This window comes from Eretmochelys imbricata, chromosome 21 (genome assembly GCF_965152235.1).
Source record: "Eretmochelys imbricata isolate rEreImb1 chromosome 21, rEreImb1.hap1, whole genome shotgun sequence".
NCBI lineage: Eukaryota > Metazoa > Chordata > Testudines > Cheloniidae > Eretmochelys > Eretmochelys imbricata.
Window position 1 is genome coordinate 17179330 of NC_135592.1, and position 17494 is coordinate 17196823.

The 17494-nt window shown below is 50.5% G+C and overlaps 1 protein-coding gene across 1 annotated transcript in view; it reads right to left on the minus strand.

Annotated features, from left to right (window-relative positions):
- Nucleotides 1–10113, minus strand: part of SORT1 (sortilin 1) — a 35373-nt gene extending 25260 nt beyond the window's left edge. Inside the window, exons 1-2 of the mRNA XM_077839324.1 lie at nucleotides 9934–10113; nucleotides 395–454 (exon numbers count right to left, since the gene is read on the minus strand). Of these exons, the coding sequence (XP_077695450.1) occupies nucleotides 395–454; nucleotides 9934–10113 (240 nt within the window). The remainder of the gene's footprint in view (nucleotides 1–394; nucleotides 455–9933) is intronic.
- Between the last annotated feature and the right edge of the window lie 7381 nt (nucleotides 10114–17494).

Sequence of the window (17494 nt, forward strand, 5' to 3'; positions counted from 1 at the left end):
CATAGCTCATTCCTGTAACTGTGCCGAAATAAGCGATACCAGTCTAAGCACAGTTCTACCAACATAACTGTACCCCTGCTGTAGGTTGCGCCCCTGCTGTAGGTTATGTAGATTTGTGCCATTTTTAACTATAATGGCTTCTACAGTAATTTAGCTGGAGTGTTAGACCAGCCCCCACCAGGGACCTTCCTAGGCAGGATTAAACGTATGGACACGCAGAACACTGGAAGTGTCCAAGAGTCAGGAATGCTTGTGCCCAAGGTTCAAGGTCAACACTGATTCCAGGAAGTGAAGTCGTGCTTCCCAGCTGCCTCTCCAGCTTGCTCACCCCCTGCTACTCGTCATTTCGAAGGGTTACCTTTCAAAGCCCGTTCAGATCAAATGCGCTACTTACTCCAGTGCTGTCTCCAACCCAGGAGAGTGATACAGTGCCGCTGAAGTCATCAAAGACATACTGCAAGGAAAAAGATCGGAGTCACATCCAAACTTCCACGCTCCACATCAGGCAACAAGCCCCTTTACTTCCTGTCACCAGAGGGGAGAGGATCAGGAGGAATTTGATCGGCATAGCGGAGTACCCCCTGGTTACACACCATCCCAAGGCAGTAATAACCACCCAGCCGCCAGCCAAGATTTGTCCATCCCACTGGCATTTCCCTCCCCCTCATCACAGGTTGCCTGGGGTTCCCTGTGCAGTCTATTGCTGAATCAGTAAAGCCAGGAGACACACCCCACCAGGGGCTTTTTCCCAGCTTCATGCTCCCACAGGTGGCTTCCTTCACTGACCCACACACATCGCCTTACATGGGATGTTACTGAAATGCCCGGTGGATTTTTGCCACGCACCCTGTGTGTGACAACTCAACAGAGTTTGTCTCCTTAGAAGATCTCATGGGCAGGTGTCCCGAGTCCTCCTCTCTCGCTCGATACCATCCTGCCCCTTCGGTAGTTCAGGTAATGCTGGGCGGCTTGTGCTGGGCAGGCAGAGCGAAGCAGAACTCATGCTTTGTGGGCCAAAGGTGCTAAGTTCAACCCCCACCGACCACCTCTCCAAGGGGCTGATGTGCTCATGTTTGAACTGCAGAGCCATCTTGTCTCTACCCCCAAAGCTTTACAGGGGCCTTTCCCCTTAGCACTTGATACTCATCAGCGAAGTTACTGCAATGTGGAAAAAGCGTAGTCAGGTTCCCCTTGTGTCTGCCCTTGACACACACGCACAGGCATGACAGCAGCTCTGCTAGGGGAAGCTGATTTCACTTTTGGTTCTGCTGAAGTGCAGATGCTTGCCCAGTGTGGTCACCCTCACCTAATGGGGTTTCATTGCTAAACCAGGAGCCAGAGCCCCACAAGCGTCATGAAGCCAGAGATCGTTTACAATCCAGCCCTGTGAGAACACAGGAGTGAGCAGCTCAGACTGCTCCCAGGTCCCACACCCTCATGAGTTAACAACAATGCTGCTCCTATCAGGGAGCGCCCCAGCAGCCAGCTGGCATCGAGAGGGGCAGTAATGGCTGAAAGTTAAGCAGAGCTGGACTCTTTTCCTGCTGGACATTACTAGTCACCCGTAAGAGCAGCACCATGCTGACAAGAAACACACTGGTGCATTCACTTGGCCTTGCAGAGCAGTAAGACTGGGCTGTGCACTTTATCACGAGCACTAGAGTAAACAGTGCAGCCCTGCCAGCCTGCAAAGGCATCTGCATCCAGACAGCATTTTCCACAGCTCCTGCTGGCTACCAGGCAGGATCACAGCAGAAGGTGCACAGAACGCTCCCGCTAAGCAAGGGGACAATTGGACCTGGCTTCAGAAGCCAAGAGGGACTCCAGAGAGACGAAGCTAGCAGAGCAGCGATGCTGGGATTTGGCTCACTAGCGCCATGTTAGTGCCAAGGAGGAACCTGGCAATGCAAATATTCCCCTGAGCAGAACAATAAACGCCATCAGTGCCCTGCCCTGCAGTCTCAAAGGTTGCCTCATAATCTGTTCACAATCTCACTACATTTTGAGGCTCTCCATGTTACAGCTCAGCAGGCACTTACGCCATAATCCTAGATCAATGGCTGAGCTGGATAGGACACAGATCGAGATCTGGGTTGCAGGCAGAGAAACCTCTCCCCCTCCCAAAGCAGTGACTCCGAGACACCTGTGCATCTGGGAACAGGAATCCCAGCATTCTACAGGCAAAACCTGGGAGATGGCCAGACAGTCATGATGGAAATACACCTGGGACCTTGTAATGCTCTGTTGTGAGAGGCCCTCAATACCTTGACTGCAACAGGAGAAGTGCTACCAGTTTCAGCCTCAGGCATCCAGTTACCTTTGCTGGAGGGGGTGGGAGGGGAAGAGAGACCAAAGTAACACCTTGGGGAGAGTGCAGAATGCCGTTTCTTCACAGCCATGGGCACCTTGTGGCCTCAGTGGTGCAGGGGCGGGGCAGTACCAACACGGGTACTGAGCTATGCCAGACCTGTGCAAAAGGGAGGCTCCTGGGGAGACCAGAAGGAAGACGAAGGGAGACAGGGAGGCTGTGGAGAAGGCTCTTGCACCAACAAAGAGCTGGACCAGAGAGAGCTGATGCTATACAAACAAGAGGAGCAGAAGACAGAAAATCCAAGACGTGGGCTGGAGCGACCCCTTGGAGCATCACTAGCCTGGGTGACTCTGAAACAGACCCAGAACAATGCGGAGTTTGATGCAGTCTCACCTTTTGGAGTGTGCAGGAAGGGGCTGATCATGTGCTTGAGTGGAGGAAACTGGGACTTTGGGAGACAGGGGAGGGATTTTTCAGAAGACAAGGAGCGAGACATGGAGACACACATGGGGACTTGCCACAGCCAGGGATTGGCCCAGTGAGTCAGGTGAAGGAGGAAAGTTCTGGACAAGAGAGAGGGGTGGCAGAGGGACTTTCCGAGCAAAGGAAGGAAAGAGGAAATGACATGTACAGCATAAGGGGGCAGGGGCTGGCCCATCCGTTCAGTGGCGTGTCAGGGTAAGGGTGGTGGGTATGGTACGGTGCAGACAAAGAGCAGAACCTGTGAGCTGCAGAAAAGGGGAGAGCTGTGCCCCTCCTCCCCTGGAGCCAGTGCGGTACTAATGGATTCATCTGAGAGACACCTATTACCATCTCATTAAAAAAATGGAAGAAATGTAAATTAGCTGTGTGCGTAACAGATCGGACCGGGGATACCAACGGGGGTTACAGACATGCCAAAGTGAACGTAATCCAGACAACATAGGGGCTTTGAGTGGGAGGAAACCCAAGGGGGAAATTTACAAATGATTGGCAAAAAAATCCCTGCTACCAACCACCTCCAAACATGGAGGCTGACTCTGCATCACTGTCCTAGCCATCCCTAACCCCAGGCAAATCCGCCTCCTTGCTCCCCTCCTCCCAGGAGGGAGCAGCTCCATAAAGATACTGCTTTGAGCCAGATGGGGACCAGTTCTCTGAGAGCACCGAGGCACTCCCCTGACACATGGCTCAAGCACACAATAATCCCAACAGGCTTCCTAACCCCCTCCACTTCTGCCAAGCAAGATCCGGAAGATCTTCAGCCAAGCAAGATCTGTTTCCCTGGGAATGAAGTTGTGCTTTAATCTTGCCAGGCCTCATGCTATGAGGCCACAAACCATCCACTGGACGGCCGTGTGACAGGAGGCCACTCGCTATACAGCAGTGTAAAAGACCTTGCGTTTTCAGCCGACAGGTCCATCAGTAACCAAGCTTCATGGTAGCATAGCCCCCGCTGCTCAGTCTCTGTTAATAAAGGATGATTTTAACGGCGTTACAGCTCCTCTTCCTGCAGGAACGGAAGAGATGGGCTTAGCATTTAATTACAAGTACACGGCAATGAGTTCTTACTGCTAGGAGGGGCTCTGTGGAGAGCAGGCCTCCCACCTCCTACGAGATGACATTTGGCCCACGGCAGGGGTGCAGGCGCTGAACTAGGAACTCCAGGAGTGGCAGCTGCAGCAGCACAAAGAGTTTGCTGTCTAAACGCAGGACTCTGCACGAGAGAGGCTGGCACACCCGGCGATATCACCGTGCTAGCAGGTTAGTGGGCGGATTCAGGGCTTGCTTGACTAGAGGCAGGATAGACCCACTCCTCTTAAGCAGTCAAAACTTGCTTACACACAACTCCTTAGCACAGGTGCTGGCAACTCAAAGGCATTTCACGTCAGCACTGACCATCCCTCAGGGAGGCAGAAGGAAAGATACTTTGCACTTTGTAGGTGATCACAGAGTGTTTAACAGCTAAGCCTCAACACCACAGTGTACAGGGAAGGAGCATGAAGAGATCTCTTCCCAGGGCACTGAAATTGCAACCACCTCTGGGACGGAACATGGCAGCTGTTTGTTATTATACAGTCACAGCTGGAGAACCCGACCAACCTCAGCATCTCATTTTGCTAAGCACCACACAAACAGCCCCTGTCATGCAGCGCTTGCACAACAGCCCATGCGCAGCCCCCTAGGCCACGCTGCCTCTTACATATAAGGCAACAAAACACTTCGCTCCCGAAGAGGTCTGCCCATATGGCATGTTTAACCAGAAGAAACGCCTGCAGAGGGAGGAGGAGTTGTTATTACTCTGCAAGCCAGCTGGCAGGTGCTATGCACGGACTTGGCAGCTAAGGCAGGAGAGCACACAGGCTGATGCTAGCCTCGCCTCACCCCTCCCTGGATTTGCAGGTGTACTCCTGAGCTAGGAAGTTTTCAAACCCTTCAGGAGGCAGCCACACATGGGCACACGTTTCAGCATCTGATCAGAGAAGGAAACCCCAACAATCAACAGAATTAAACCCACTGGCCTCTCCTCACCCGGACTGCCGCTGGGAAGCTTTGGAGCGGACATCCCAGTAGAGCGAGAATCCCAGGAAGAAGTGTTGCTGCAAGACAGAGCTGTTTAATGCAGGCAGCAGTCTGCAGAGGGTTTGGGGATTTACCGGAACCGGCCTGCGCGAGGAGGGGATGGAAGGAGGGTCTTGTGACATCTGACTTGGCCAACTAGGGAGCAGCACTTCAGCTGTACAGAAACTGCAGCCAGGCCTCCCTGGACTGAACATTGACAGACCCTCTTCCCCCCCACGGGGAAGAGACTATATTCCCTACAGATACACACAGTCATACCTGAGATGTGGGGCCTCTCAAGCATAAAGCAGAAGACTCTGGGAGGAGAGGACCCTCAAGGGCTGGGGGAGAGCAAGCTGAACAAAAAGAGAGGCTGAGAGCTGTGTAAGCCCTGGTCTACACTAGGACTTTAGGTCGAATTTAGCAGCGTTAAATCGATGTAAACCTGCACCCGTCCACACGATGAAGCCCTTTATTTCGACTTAAAGGGCTCTTAAAATCGATTTCCTTACTCCACCCCGACAAGTGGAATAGCACTTAAATCGGCCTTGCCGGGTCGAATTTGGGGTACTGTGGACACAATTCGACAGTATTGGCCTCCGGGAGCTATCCCAGAGTGCTCCACTGTGACTGCTCTGGACAGCACTCTCAACTCAGATGCACGATTGTCTGCCGTTGTTCTGACGCAGAGAGGTGCGACTGACCACATGGCTTACAGGGTTGGCTTACAGGGAGTTAAAATCAACAAAGGGGGTGGCTTTACATCAAGGAGTATTTCAGGCAGGACTTCATGGAGGGTTCCAATAAGAAATGGTGCACCTAAGTTATTGTTCTTTTGGAACAAGCAGGTTGGTCTGGCCTCTGATTGATACATGGCTAGATTTACCTCGCTGCACCTTCTCTGTGAGTGATTGCAATGTGACCTAGAGGAATGAGTCCCCTAGACGGGGGGCGGGGTTGCAAATGAGTACAAAACAAATCTGGTCTATTTCTTGTTTTGATACACTCCATCTATCTTTTACGTCTTTGCCGGCAGCAGACAGTGCAGAAGGACTGCATGCCATCCACATCCCATGGCTGCTCGGCAGAAGATGGTACAAGAGGACTGCTAGCAATCCGTATCACCTGCCTGCTCACCATAAGACGGTTCAATAGGACTGACTGCAGGACTAAAGAGAATGACCTGGTCAAGTGACTCCAAATTTAGTCCCTGCGCCAATGTCTGTCCAGCTGCTCCAGGCCGACGTGGCCAGGAGCACCTCGGACACAACGATGACGGCTACCAGTTGTATTGCACCGTCTGCTGCCACAAGGCAATGGGTTGCTGCTACTGTGTAGCAATGCAGTACCGCGTCTGCCAGCACCCAGGAGACATACGGTGACGGTTACCTGAGCGGGCTCCATGCTTGCCGTGGTATGGCGTCTGCACGGGTAACTCAGGAAAAAAGGCGCGAAACGATTGTCTGCCCTTGCTTTCACGGAGGGAGGGAGGGAAGGGGGGCCTGACGATATGTACCCAGAACCACCCGCGACAATGTTTTAGCCCCATCAGACATTGGGATCTCAACCCAGAATTCCAATGGGCAGCGGAGACTGCGGGAACTGTGGGATAGCCACCCACAGTGCAACGCTCCGGAAGTCGACTCTAGCCTCGGTACTGTGGAAGCACTCCGCCGAGTTAATGCACTTAATGCCCTTAGAGCATTTTCTGTGGGGACACACACACTCGAATATATAAAACCGATTTCTAAAAAACCGACTTCTATAAATTAGACCTAATTTCGTAGTGTAGACATACCCTAAGAAGATCCCAGATTTCACTCCCTCTTCAGGAGTCCAGAGGCCCATAATAAAAGTGTAAGAGCTATGGCTCGCTCTCTAGTCTCCAACAGGCACGATCCATTCTATCGCAGATGGCTAGGACAAAACACTGCCAGCCCAAGCAAACAAATGCTCATATTCTTCTCTGGGCTGAGACACCATGTTATTTAACAATGCTGATTTCTGACACAGCCTGTTTCTTTTAGACACGAAGTGCTTTTTACATGCCCACAGAAGCTATGCGCCGAAGGGGGAGAGGATGCAGACAAAGAAACAGGAATTAGCTCTGTTCCCAGCTCTGTCACATACTGGCTTTGGGCAAGACACTTGCCCTCTCTAAGCCTCAGTTTCTCAACTGTAAAATGGGACAAAACTGCCTGTGTTACAGGGAGGTTGGGATGCTAAACTCAGTGTTAGTAAAGGGCTTTGCCAACTCTGGAAGCCCAAGAAGATTTTTAAGTCTCACCACCAGCTCCAGACAGAATAAGATGACAGCAGATACACTGTAGAATACCATTATACCATAGGGCACATCCACCACAAAGGCAGGATACAGCACCCACAAATGATGTAACATTACATTGGGATTAAATACCCCCAACATGTCAGGAAGAGTAAGGAAATGAATCCCAACTTTTGATCCTACATCAGGTACAGAAGAGGCCGATAGAAATGGGCTTAAAACCCAAGGCAAGTCAGTTCACAAGCCTGGTGAGTGATAGGACTTCGCCACTAGTTGCTACAGAATCTAAGGTTTCAGAGTAGCAGCCGTGTTAGTCTGTATTCACAAAAAGAAAAGGAGTACTAGTGGCACCTTAGAGACTAACCAATTTATTTGAGCATAAGCTTTCGTGATGCATCCGATGAAGTGAGCTGTAGCTCACGAAAGCTTATGCTCAAATAAATTGGTTAGTCTCTAAGGTGCCACTAGTACTCCTTTTCTTTTTACAGAATCTAAGGCTTTGGTCCTTATGGTTGTGAAGAAAACCTTCCAAATGTGAATTCCATGTAAAACGATGCAGTGCCTGTCTTCCCGAGTCGGCAGACAGTGCCTCTACTTCTGCTCATAGCTTTGCCAAACAGCAGCATGAAATTAACAAGAACGCTGAGAATGCTGCGGTCGGTAGGCAAAACTGACCAGGATCATCACTTCTGGCTTTAGAATCTAGGTCTCTTTCTTCCAGCACCTGCTAATTTAGAAAGCTAAAAGCAGAGGCAGACACTGGAGCTGCTCTTAGGGGAGAAGGGCTCAAAGAAGAGGCTGGGGAAAGAAGGGGAATAGTAGGGACACTCCCTCCCCGGCTTGCAGGAGCCCAGAAGCTCTGTGGGATGAGTAGAGGAAACCTTTGCCCTTCCAAGCAGCCAGGAAGCTCACCTATTTGAGGCAGGTATGGTGTGAGGGGAGGGAGGAGAGATAAGCCTGCCAGACACAGTTCTGCCTCTCAGGGGATCCCCAAAAAGGCAATACATCTCAGGTACAGAATTAAACCACAAAGAAAAACACCAAAAGTGAAACAAACATCTGCTAAAGCCGTGAAGGGAATAAGGAGAGACAGGAGGGATACAGAAAGAACCAAATAATAGGATTTTCTACAGCAGATTATTAATGCAACAGCAGCACTGAATTGCCCGGCTATAGTTAAGGGCCTGTTACAGTTTTGATTCTATGCCCCTGTGCTCATGGTCAGTGGAGCACAGGTTCCTGCAGTACGTGTACAGGTGCAATCTTTGGAGAAATTGCACTGTACCAAGTCAGTGAACTGTGGCTCTCAGATGACTCAGGGGAAAGGGGAATGATAGATGTCTCTAAAAACCCACCACCTGCTGCTGCAGAGTTCCAAGGATGCACCAAGGTGCGACAAGACTCAGTGCCTCAGACCCTTAATCTCACGGGAGCGGCAGCACGGGCCCCTCTGCCGCTCACTCAGCATCAGAAGAGTGACCTGTTTGCAATCTCACTTTGAAAGTCAGGGAGAAGTTACAATGCTGTTCAGGTGAAGACACATCAAGGTGTTTAACACAACATTGAAGGGTTCTCTGTCTTCTATCTATGGGCCTGCTATAGTGCACAGACTAGCCCGATTCTGTCCTGCTCTGACACATGCAGGTAAACCAAGTGCTCAGACATTAAAGATACCTCTCTAACTCCAGGCAAAATGCGTTCCATTATCCCCATTCAATAGAGGGGAAACAGAGGCACCAACCTAGGAAGTGACTTACCAAAGGTCACATTGACATTTGCCATATTACACACTCAGGTGGCAGGAACCTGCTCGACACAAACTTAACCCCTCAGCTCCTGGCTGTGCAGGCAAAGACCAGCCCACAAGCGACTCCCCCCCCATCCCGACTGTATGCAGAGATTTCTTGAAGGCACTAGGGGCAATTAGTGCTGGAAAACAAGGTGGGAGGGCCAGCTTCAGCACTCCCGCCGCCCAAGACAAGGGCTCCCTCGCTGCAAGAGGAGGAAGGTGAATCGCTGTCCTTGGGGCTCTGCTAAGAGGCAAAGACCAAGGCAGCTTGGGAGTCCCCAAGACCAGGCAGGCATGGCTGCCACAGAGCAGCGCCCCCTATTCTGGGCAGGGTAAGATCATCAGCGGCTGGGGGGGGGGCTCTGTCTGCCCCCGGCGTTGGCGGGGCGGCCGGGGGGGGGGCACTGTCGGTCTGTCGGCCCCCCGGCGTTGGCGGGGCGGCCGGGGGGGGCTCTGTCGGTCTGTCGGCCCCCCGGCGTTGGAGGGTCCCGGGGGGGGCTCTGTCGGTCTGTCGGCCCCCCGGCGTTGGCGGGTCCCGGGGGGGGCTCTGTCGGTCTGTCGGCCCCCCGGCGTTGGCGGGTCCGGGGGGGGCTCTGTCGGTCTGTCGGCCCCCCGGCGTTGGAGGGTCCGGGGGGGGGCTCTGTCGGTCTGTCGGCCCCCCGGCGTTGGAGGGTCCGGGGGGGGCTCTGTCGGTCTGTCGGCCCCCCGGCGTTGGCGGGGCGGCCGGGGGGGGGGCACTGTCGGTCTGTCGGCCCCCCGGCGTTGGAGGGTCCGGGGGGGGCTCTGTCGGTCTGTCGGCCCCCGGCGTTGGCGGGTCCGGGGGGGGCTCTGTCGGTCTGTCGGCCCCCCGGCGTTGGAGGGTCCGGGGGGGCTCTGTCGGTCTGTCGGCCCCCGGCGTTGGCGGGTCCGGGGGGGGGGGGGGGCTCTGTCGGTCTGTCGGCCCCCGGCGTTGGCGGGTCCGGGGGGGGGGGGGGGGGGCTCTGTCGGTCCGGGGTCCCGGCCCCTCACCTGGTAGGTGTTGTTGCCCAGGACGGGCTCGAACCCGCGGAGCTCCCGGCAGCCCGGCTCAGCCGCCCGCCGCCTCCGCAGGAGCCCGGCGCGGGCCCCCTCCAGCCGGCCGGGTGCGGGCAGCAGCAGCAGCAGCAGCAGCAGGAGGGTCCCGCGCAGCGCAGCCGCCCGCAGCCCCATCGCCACGAACCAGCCCGAGCCCCGCCAGCGCCCGGATCCCGGCTTCGCCGCGCCCCGCCTACAGCCACCCCATTGGGCAGCACGCACCCATCTGCCACGTCTCATTGGTTAAAGGAAACAGCAGTCTCCGCTCCAGGAAACAAGCCCCGCCCTCCCTGATGGCTCTGTCCCTGTTCGTGTGGCCGCTCGAGCCTCAGACTTCTGATTGGCTTCATGAGCTGTCCGTCTCTACCCTCGCAAGCTCTCACACCGTCCCCCTAGCAACGTAACGTGGGCCGAGCCTGAGCAGACCCTTTACCTTCTGATTGCTTCCCACGCCCAGAGGTGGGCACAGAACCCGGGCATCCCCGGCCAGGCCTTGCCCTAGGCCCCCTCCCTGCCCCCGGCTGCGGCCTCAGCGGCTTTTTTTTTGCTCCAGGCTGGTTCTACATTAGTAATAGACGTAGATGGAGCCTGCCAGCACGGCTGGCTGTATCACCACTCCCCTGACAGTGGTTTTCTTACAGCTCCAGCTTCTGGAGTCAGGTGAATGTGCGAGTCTCAATGAAGTAATTTTAAAAGTTTCTAATGATCCTGGCTGTGGACAAAGTTGAAAAGGGGGCCCGGTAGCTTAAACACCAAAAGGTCATTTTTTTAAAAATGTGTTTTTAAAGTCTTTAGTTTAAAATATATCTCAAGCTTGTTGAGTGCTTTGTGGTAGCAATGCTGGGAGTAGCTGGCCCTCTGAGCAGTTCAAGCCATGGTAAATTAGGCAGGAACAAAAGTAACCCCAATTCCAACCCACAATGACACCATGGCACGAGTGGAAAGCAGCTTCTAATTACAGGTGTGGATTTAGCAGGATTAAACCGATGTCTGCTTGCAAAGGTTAGAAAACATTATCACCTAGAATCTCAAATTCCCATGATTCTTTACATGGTTTAAGGCACATGCCCTTGGGCAGTGAACTTCACCCTCTACAACAAGACAAGACATTGCAGGGATCGTGGGGACTGGAGAATTAGACTGAAAGTAAGAGAAGGGGGAGCCTGATGGTGGATGAGAACACGGAGACGGATCCAGGCCTAGGCAAGTAGCATGATGGAAACAGGAAGCCAAACACTGGAGGCAAAAGGATCAGTACAGCAAGAAGATGACTAAAGAGATTTTAAAGGAATATGGTAGGCAGAATTTTCCAAGTTGCATTCCTGTATTAAATAAATCAAAATTACACTTACATGTCAAACACATTCCAAAAGGATCCCAAGAAGTTTAATAATGTTTTTAACAAGGAGTGCCTAATAGAGATTTTCTTAGAATTTCTAAAATCAGGAGTCAAAATTTGGAGAGAAGTCGGCAGCATGGTCTGATCTTGAAATATCTCTGTTCCATTTTCAACCTATGCAAGCCACAATTTGAAGTCTAAGCAGGGCACCTGAGTTAGTCAGAAGAGTTTCATATGGATCCTAAAGCAATCCTATTTAGTAACTTCTGTGAGTTGTTGGAAGAAAGCCTCGTCCACCTCATCCCCCTGGGCCGGTGGTGTATAGCAGACTCCCACCATGACATCACCCTTGTTGCTCACACTTCTAAACTTAATCCAGAGACACTCAGGTTTTTCTGCAGTTTCATACTTGAGCTCTGAGCAGTCATACTGCGCCCTTACCTACAGTGCAACTCTACCCAGGCCTTTTCCTTCCACGGGGAGGATGGACGAGAAGACCACTTGCGCCTCAAACTCCTTTATCCTTCTTCCCAGAGCCAAGTAGTCTGCAGGGGATTGGTCCTGCTTTGAGCAGGGGGTTGGACTAGATGACCTCCTGAGGTCCCTTCCAACCCTGATATTCTATGATTCTATGATTCTATGGAGGGGGATATGAGAGCACAAATGATTTGACATGCGAGATTAGTAAACCAGTAAATTTGAATGAAGGGATGCAATATAGCACTACATAGAAGGAATGTAAAAAGATCCTATCTACTAATTAAAATTATGGAAAAGATGTTCAGCGTCTCTGCCTCCTCCAGCAGTGAATGGACATACATGTTTAACTGGTTTCTCTTCAATGCCTTTTAAGCCCTCTTCTAGCATAAACATTTTGAAATGTTTTTCATTCTGGGCTATAATTATGCCCTTACAAATCCACATTTAAAACGTTATGTAAGATAGTTGTACCATGTCCACACACATACGCAGTCTGAGAATCCTAGAAAGGAAACCAAACCTCAGGTCCTGCAGTGCAATGCTGCTGTTTGGAGTGCCACTCCACCCCCACACAAAAACTTTAAGTGCTTTTTGAGGGTAAAGAGCAGCTTTGTAACAAATTAAGCTCCAACTCCATGGCAGGGGTCATGGGGAAAGTAAGACGAGTCAGAACCCACCAATGGAATCATCAGAGAGATAAAAGCTCCCCCTTCAGCCAAAGGCAGGTATGGAGTTCACAGCTATTCAGATTAAGGGAAGGTGCAAAGGAGAAAGTTCCTAACCCAACTGTATAATACTCACCATCTTGAAAGCTTTATAGTGACTAAGCCTCATAACTATGCGGAAGTGAGATAGCTTATCTCACTTTGGCAGATATGTAGAAGTCAGGTTAAGTAACTTTGCTTTGCCCAAAGCCACAGATTAAGTCAGCAGGCAAACAGATTAAAAATCAGCAGTTTCTGGATCTTCATTTTGTTCTCATTCCATATTCCCTAGCAAATGAGAGGGGGGCTGCAGCCAAGAAAAGAGCTTAATTTTATATCAGTGTCATCCCATTTTTCCAGGCATTCATTTGGATTTCATGTTTTAAAAATATAAGGACAAATATCTGACATTTCTACAACTGCCTGAGAGGCACTGTGTATCACCTGAGTAGTGCCATGGGAAGACTGCAAAAAGAGCCCAGATGAAACTCATTTGCAAGAGAGCAAAATCTATTATTCCAAGATGCCCTACTTGTATTTGACTTGGCTGACTTGCAACAACTTCAAGTATTTAGTATTTCTCCCTAGAGGGATCAGAGATCAGAACACAAAGCCTTGATTTAGTTAGAATACCATGGCAGGATCACATGATAGTTGGTACCAGTAAACAAGTGATTAGGATAGGATATAAAGGACATTTCTTTGTTTTGAGTCCCACCCAGGGAAGATGTGTTTGTTGTATTTTTTTTTCCTAGAAAAGTCAAGTCAAAGGAACAGCACCATCTCCTGTAACAGCAGGATTCTTCTTGTCATATACCACGGCTAATTGTACAACAGTTAAGAACCAGAGAAGAATGGTACTATAAAGGCAACGTGCTGTTGCCCATCATATTAACCCACGCCATGGAAACACTAGCATTGATCTCCAGATATCTGAATCCTATATTTCTTTTTAATGGGCAAGTTTCAGTGGCACTGACCTTTGAGATTATAGATCTGCAGACAAGGCCCATGAGGAATATGCATGGAGGTAGAGTGGGATTGGGAGTCAGAAGACCTAGATTCTATTCCTGGCTCTGCCACTGGCTGTGACCTGGGGCAAGTCACTTCACTTCTGTATCTCAGTTTCCCCATCTGTAAAATGGAGCTGAGACTTACTAAAATCTACAGATGAAAAGTATGAGTCAGCGATTATAATACTCAGGTCAATGAAGCACATATCTTGTGATGGCATATAAGGGCAATCTGGCCAATGACTACTTATACCACACAATCACTAGGATTATGGTAGACGAGGCTTTTCAGCTCAGCTCAGCAGCTCACCTAGGAGAAAGACAACTCTGAATACAAATCCTGCACCCACGTCAGCTGCCATGCTTGTGGCATTTACAGCGGCTTGGGTGAGAGCGTGGGAAAGACACTGTGCAAGCCTCTCTCACTTAAACCCCCATTCATAGTGCTGGTTGTTCAGCCAAACTCATTTAACTCAATGTAATCAACTTACCAAAATGCTGTGGTGATGGGGGACAGGCAGAGGATGCTGCTGGCAGTCCTTAGTCACAAGACTGCACGCAGGCGGCCTTACGGTGACAGTCGTTCTCCACAGCGTAGGGCAGATATGGAGCTCATCCTCCTGAGGTGACAGAGCAGGCCTTTTTGGAGACTTTAATGCTCCTGTGGCAGCCAGTTCTGACATGGGGAATAGGGTGCTAGGCCATCATGGCATTGGAAGGTCAAACTCCAGCAGCCAACTATTTCTCTCCAAGTGTGCCAAGTTCAATCTCACCATTACCAACACAGTCTTCCAACAGGCCAAGACAACATGGATGCATCCCAGATCAAAACAGGCACATGATGGATTATGTAATTGTACAGTTTAAAGACATTAAAGATGTGCACATCACCTATGCTCTGAAAAGAGCCGAATGCTGGTCAGAGCATCGGCTTGTGAAAAGCATGTCGCTACACTTCTCAGAGTCCCCTAAAGACACCATAAACCACCAGAGATCAATGAGCTGCCATGAAAGACCAACTTTGCTTGTTTGCTGGGGAACAGACACCAGAGACTGCATTAGCTGAGGTATCAGAGAACTCCACAGACATTGAGGCAACCAGGCAGAAGCTCAGATATGTCACATCCAAGGTATTTGGCTTTGTAAGGCAGAAACACCAAGACTGGTTCAATGACTGACTGTGAAATAGACTGGCTAGTGGAGACTATGCACATCACACACAAGTCCTACATTTTGGATAAGAAATCAGCAAGGAAGGCCTGGTAGCATCAGGCCAAACACTGCAAACCTGATGAAGAACCACTGATGGGAGCGGAAGGCTCAAGAACTGCAGAAAGTTGCTGACAAGCATGACATGAAGACCTTGGGCGCTAAGAAGGGCACAAAATCCAGTGGTACAGTCACTGTCCTTACAGCTGATGGTAACCGGTTGCTCACATACAAAGAATATTCTCTCTCGCTGGGAAAAGTACATTGATCATCTCCTGAACTATGTCTGACAATGCCACTGACTCAGTCCAGCAGTGTCCTGGCCTGGAGGAGCTGCCCATGTACCTTTCTTTATATGAAGTTAAAGGCAACTGTCCTCAGGCAAGTCACCACACCCTGACAGTGTCCACCTGAAGTGTACAAATGTGGAGCTGCCCACCTATCAGGAAACCCACCAGCCTTTTCAAGGTTCTATAGGAACAGGGTATGGTGCCACAGGAGTACAAGGATGCTTTCATAGTCCATCTCTACAAGAGGAAGGGAAGCACATCCAGCTGTGACAACTATCGCAGAATCTCACTGCTGTCTGATCCTCATTCGGGTTGTCCTCCACAGGCTTGTCTCTCACCTACTGGATTCAGTCACTGCGTGGCTTTGGTGCTGGCTGTAGCACCAGGAATGTGACTTTTTCAGCCTGACCAACACAAGAGAAGGCTCGTGAACAGAACAAGAACCTGTACATAGTGTTTGTGACCTAACCAAGGCCTTCAACACAGTGAATTGCAAGGGCCTTCTTAAATGTGGCTGCCCAGAGAAGGTGATTGCTGACATCTGCCCATTTCACAGTGGCGTGATGGCCAGCGTGATGGTGTGGTGACTCAGACGCCTTCCCCATCACCAATGGCACCAAACAAGGGTGCATAATGGCTCCCATTCTCTCTGCCATTGTCTTTTCAGCCGTGCTCTTGTTCGCGTTCCAGGACTTTGATGGAGGGAGAAGAACACATCCAGTTCTGAATGGATGGGGGGGTCTATTAAATCTACAGCGACTCAGGGCCCACATCAAGGTAAACAAACAAACAGCTCCTGTTTGCTGACAACTGTGCCCTCATTGCAAACACACCCAAGGGCATTCAGCTTACCGTGAACTGCTTTACCTATGCCTCAAAATGCTTTGGTTTTACAATCAGCCTTTACCCGCCAACACCAGACCATCAACAGCATGAGCACAATGATCCCATGGTCACAACTAACAATAGACCCCCTCAACTTGGTCAGGAAATTCTGTTACCTGGGTAGCACACTTTCCAGCAATGCCGTGTTGGATGAGGAGATTGGCATTTGGCAGGCTCACCCACAGGCTCCTCCAGAGGAAGCATGGAGTCTGCATCAGAACCAAGAGAATCTACCGTGCTGTTGTACGCACCCCACTACTCCATGGCTGTGACACATGGACATTGTACTGATGCCACATCAAACAAGTGGAGAGCGTTCACCATTGCTGCCTAAAATCCATCTGCAACATCAAGGGGTACGAAAGGAGCCCTGACATTTAAGTCCTTGAGAGGTGTCAAATCTCTGGCATCGAAAGCATGCTCATCCAACTTGCTGGGTCAAGCACCTGGTCTGCATGGAGGTTTCCTGTATATCAAAAGCAGTTCTCTACAGCCAACAGAGCACAGGAACCCACTCTAAGGGTTGACCTATCCTTAGATATAAAGACACAATGAAGGCCAATCTCAAAGCATGCTAGACACTGAAATGTGGGAACTTGTTGCACTAGACAGACCTAGATGGAGAGGTCAGTGCCATGAGGCTGTGTGTCTGCTTTTGAGGAGTGGCATGAGAGATCTCTGCAGGAGAAGAGAGCATGTCATAAGGCCAATGCCTCAAACTCTCCCCTCAACAACCGCTACACTCGCAAAACATGCAACCGTATTTGCAAATCCAGGATCAAACTTGCTACCCATGTGCGAAGTCATAAAACCAAATAAGCCCAGAGCCTCCATGAACAGTGGATACAGGTACAAAGCAATAAAAATTATTAGGGTTATGGAATAGCTTCCATACAAGAAGAACTTAGACTGGGACTGTTCAGGTTAGAAAAGTGATGACGAAGGAGGGATATGATAGGGGTCTATAAAATCACAACTGGTGTGAAGAAATTGCCCTGTTCCACTCATTCCCTCTGAAGCACTGGCACTGGGCACTGTCAGAAGACAGGATACTTGGCTAGATGGCCCATTGGTCTGACCTAGTATGGCTGTTTTTATAACTAACTGCTTACTTTTAAGTCCACAGACAATTGGCTGATAAAGTCCAGCCTCCCACTCTTGCTACTAGAAAGAGATGATGCTGGGATTCCTATAAGGGTGCTTTCTGGACATTGCTTGGGGGTCCACCTTATGTGTCTGTTGCTGTTCGATTTGAAACTTTCATGCTCCCAGCAGTTGGAAGGATGAGTTTTCCCTCTGCCTAGCCTTCTGGAAGGCGAGAGAGGGCTCTGCTACTCTAACCTTACCCAGCCTCCGTTATGAGATCTTCCTCCTGGCTCCAACAGCCCCCTTGCCTCCCTTTGCTGCTGCTCAGACCATTCCCAAGCAACAGCAAAGAAAACTGACCCAATTCTCTTGGTGTTTGGACTTCCACAAGGTAAGGAATAGAAACAGTGAAATTGATCCGTCTTGTCAATTTCATGCTGTGGCTTGAAAAAGCTAAAAGCAACCATGAAATTAATGCTGGAGACAGAAACAGCTTCTACTTCAGAGTCA